At 38.7% G+C, this 4,502-nt stretch overlaps 1 protein-coding gene across 2 annotated transcripts in view; it reads right to left on the reverse strand.

The window, feature by feature from the left end:
* LOC6047935 (transient receptor potential cation channel trpm) overlaps nucleotides 1–4,178 on the reverse strand; it is a 222,908-nt gene extending 218,730 nt beyond the window's left edge. For both annotated transcript variants that reach the window (XM_038259306.1, XM_038259303.1), the window contains exon 1: nucleotides 3,095–4,178. In XM_038259306.1, the coding sequence (XP_038115234.1) occupies nucleotides 3,095–3,103 (9 nt within the window). In that variant the 5' untranslated portion in view covers nucleotides 3,104–4,178. The remainder of the gene's footprint in view (nucleotides 1–3,094) is intronic.
* Nucleotides 4,179–4,502: the final 324 nt, after the last annotated feature.

Genomic DNA, 4,502 nt, shown 5'->3' on the forward strand with positions numbered 1-4,502 from the left:
TCCTTTTAATTCCGCTATATATTTTTTAATATCTTGACATATACGTATTTCGTCTACTACTTGCAGACTTCATCAGTGTTCTGTTCTCGACTTTGTTTTCAAATAGTCGAGAACAGAACACTGATGAAGTCTGCAAGTAGTAGACGAAATACGTATCTGTCAAGATATTAAAAATATATAGCGGAATTAAAAGGAACAACTCGTCTCTTTGTATTCATAGTAATGCATTCTGCTAAAACGCTCAACCAAACCACAATTGTTTTATTATTTATGTTACTTCGCGAAACGATAGTTGTTTTACTTTTTTTCACTCAAAATGTGGTAGCAAATCAGATAAGAAATTAACAGAAATTGACCACTTTTTGTATACAAATGTTATGTGTTCTTACTTGAAAATAATAACATTAGAATTAGGACTTGTAAATTTCCCATAGCTCAATGGGACTTATAAGAATTAATATAAGAACAAATTACTAGTATCCGTATCACCCATAAGTACGAAGAACGACTGTGCATGTCCAGGTAGTAAGTGAAAGAGAGATACAACGAGATTCTGTTACCTATCTCGTTCTACCTAACAACAAGGATTAGTTTTAAATTATATACCTCAATAATGCAACAAAAAAATTGTAAAAATTTCTCAAACAAAGTTAAGTTCGGAGATCACTCCAAATCATCAGTTAATTGAGAACTCCTCATCCTCGCATTGGAACGAGCAGTCTCCAGCGGCCATCAGTCCTCCAGCAGTCGTCCGGGATCAGCAGCAGCAGTTTTACCATTGGAGTCGTCGGCAGCCAGAGCGTAAGTTCCTTTTTACAATTTATTTTATTTATTCATTTTTAAATTTTCAAATGAACTGTTCATGTTTGAAAGATTGCAAAAACTGTAGAAATCATGATTTTTTTATTTTGTTGAGAAACCAACTAATTTTTAAAGAACTGGTCAAGTTGAACAGAATGTAAAAACTGCCAGAATGGAATAAAATCATATTCTGAATAATCTGAAGAATAAGTCATACTTGAAAAAAAACTCATGCAATTATTTTTTGTTTTTTTTTTTTTCAATTGCGCACCCCTAGGAAATATGTCATTAGGAGATTTTCTGACTGAGGAACGTATTGTACAGCCCGACAAAATTAGCTTTCTATTGAAAAATAATGGATTATGATAATTGAAAGAGTTTAACAAAAAGACGTCCGTAATATGTTCAGTTGTTAACTTCCAAACGCTTCTAAGAACGAAGTTGAGTTCACAATTTTTTAAGATATTTTCATTTCAAAATTGAAAATGCATCTAAAAGGCCCTCATAAACGCAATAAAATGCAGGGAGAAGCATCCCAATTGGTTAAATCGATTCAAATTTATTTGAAAATCAAGTTCGTTTCTAAGGATATTAGATGACACCTGAAAAATAGCAGCTTCTTTATTTATTTTTTTACTTTCATTTTTAAAGGGTTAAAATGGATGAAAATAAACATTTTTATGCATGTTTCTATTGTGAAATTGTCTCAGAAACACGAATATGATAAAATTATCACCAGAAAATGGGATCTAAGGGGTCCCCGAGCAAAAAGTTACAACCAAAAAATTCACTTAAAGTAAAACTGTCTATTTTATATGTTAAACTGCCTTACCCAAAGCGTTCTCGGTCTCAGATGGTAGTCTCAGATGTCCCCTACAAGCTGCAGGTCGAGCCTAGTTGATATCTAGATGGAACACTTCTTAATTTGAGTTTGAAAATTATGCTATTTGATTCACTAAAATGCCCATAACTCAATTTAGATTAAACCAATTGGGATGCTTCTCCCTGCATTTTATTGCGTTTTTAAGGCCCTTTAAGATGCATTTTCAATTTTGAAATTAAATTGAACTTTGCTTAAGTTATAGCCTTCTTAAGATTTTTGACATTTTTGAACCTTCAAACTTTGTGTCCCAATTTGCCCCACTTCCCGTTGACCTAGAGTGCTCATATTTTGGCCAGATGCTAGTTTTATATGTACAAACAACCCCTGAAAATTTCAGGCAGATTGATGAGGTCCAAACGACGTCCCATACAAAAGGGTATGCCCTGTTCGTGGACTCGCTCTTAAAATAGGATTTTTTTTATTATTTTTAAATAGAACTGTCCTTATTGAAAAGCTTTACATATGTTGAGAAGACACCAACTCGCTACAATGAAAGTCTGAATCAATAAAAACTAAAAAAAAAACAATTTCACGTGCCAGATTTTTTTCTAGATTTTTCCGGGGGTCATTCACAAATACTGTAACCAAATAATCTCATACCCCCTGCTTTCAGAGCGAAAGTACATTTTGGTGGAAGGTGCGTTTTGAAATGTAAACAAACTAGAGTTGAGTAAATATTTATGTATATGAAATAAATTCACTCTAATCCGAGCAGAAAAAACTTGGGAATAACATTTTTTGATATTTGAAAATACCAGGCCAATAACATTTTATGTTATTTATAACAAAATTTGTTATTTTTCATTATGATTTTTTTTTTGTCATTTGATTGTTCGAACAAATCTTTGTTATTCTTTTTTGTTATTTTAACAACTAATCCGATCATCCCAATAACAGTTTGACGTATTCTTCCATAACAAAAAATGTTATTCCCGAGTTGTTTTGGATTTAACCGATATTAGACCAATAACAAATTTTGTTATGATAACATAAAATGTTATTAAACCTTTATGCAAAAATGGACTTTTCAAGAAGATTCCATAACATTTTCTGTTATTTTAACAGTATTTGTTATCGAAATGGCATGAATTTAGTTATAACCGTCTGCCCGGGAAAACAGTCGAAAAAACCAAAAATATGTTTTATTTAAGGCTTGCTAAAATGAAAACAGGTGAGCTCAAAATCACATGCAAAACTGCACAACAAAACTGAAAACGAAAATCCTAGAATATCACAAAACAACAAACGAACAAAAAAAATCTGCCGGACATCAAAAACACATGAAAGCAATGTTCCGCGTGGCGGCAAAATTGTGCTCTGAACTGGAACAGAACAATTTTTAAAGGCAAAGTTCTCTACTGAGGTACAAAACAGCCAGGGCGATGTGTCAGCGAGAGTGTCGGTACTTACATGCATCATGATTACAGCAACGGCAGCAGAGGTCTATCCATTTCCCAAAGGTACTGCCTGGGTGCTGGTTCCGGAAGGTGGGGTGGGCACGCACGGCAAAAAAAAGCTTCCAAACTCCGCTCACGAACTTGCCATTCAGTGATTCTTCCTTTTTTTATTGACGCGAACACACACACGCAGACACCAACGAAATGCTTTTTTCTCTTCTCTTTTTCTCCTTTTTTTGTTGGTGTGTGATCACATGTTTAGCGCGAGCATAATTTGCATAAGGGAAATGATTTTTCCGCCACCCACTTTCGTGGGTGGTTTTTCCGGGTCTGCCCTTGCCCTAGTGGGAACAAACACACACACGCACGTACTCTGGATCAGCGCATTTTATGAGCTGGTCGTAAAATAGCAGTAATTTTACTCTTCGGGAGGAGATTCGTACCACCCACCGCCGAGATTGGCTTTCAATCGGCGATTTTTTCCAAGCACCAGCATTAATCAAACATTTACACACATTTGCTCTTTCTTTTGGATTTTCTTTCCCTTTTCTCCAACGATATCACACTACAGCAGCAGCAGTAACAACACAGCCAGACTTAAGCTAGTACCAACACACACACACGCGCACTCAAGTAGTTGGCGATCAACAGAAAGCCAGACACACTCTAGGAAGTACACAGCAGCAGCAAAACACAACACAACCCCACTTGACCCTCCTTCTCCGCAGTGCAAAAATTTCCCACCCCCCCAGACCAGACAAACTTCGAAAACTTGCTCCAAACCCGCCTAATCACTCCGGAAAGCGTCCCAAATGACTCCGTTTTCGCCCAGCACTGACCCCCGTGACGGGTCCACACGGCCGCAAAAACCCCGGGCCGTCCACGACCCACCACAAAGAACTGGGACTCCGACTCCCTTTGGCTCCCCCGGGGGGGCAACAGCTACTGCTCCAGGAGCCCTTTCAACACACACACTGAGATCTAGTAGGCTACCGTCGCCACCGAGAGAGAAATGTCAAAACCACGTCCGACGTCGAGCACCGATTTGACCAGACTGCAACCGGACCCAGTGCCGAGCTGTCGAACGTCAAGAAGCCCCCGATTTTTGCCCAGCTCTGCGCATGTGTGCCGCGTTCCCCAAAATTTGTTCCCAGCGGCTCCACTTCGTGCTCACACCAACACAAGCGACAAGCTCCGATTGCAAACACGTGGCCCCGCGCGTAGCACCGCGCAAGCTGCGGTAAAACTTGTTTTTGTTTACGTTTTCAATTTGATTACGAACGACGCGCGCAAAGCGGAACGTCAAAAGCACGTTGTACGTCGCGGCGACGGTGCGGTACTAATACAGTCGAAGGTAGGCGCGCGAGTTCGCGCGAAATCGGCGTCGTCGTAGTAGTCGGTACACACGTCTGATCGTGGCG

Source organism: Culex quinquefasciatus, chromosome 3 (genome assembly GCF_015732765.1).
Source record: "Culex quinquefasciatus strain JHB chromosome 3, VPISU_Cqui_1.0_pri_paternal, whole genome shotgun sequence".
Lineage (NCBI taxonomy): Eukaryota > Metazoa > Arthropoda > Insecta > Diptera > Culicidae > Culex > Culex quinquefasciatus.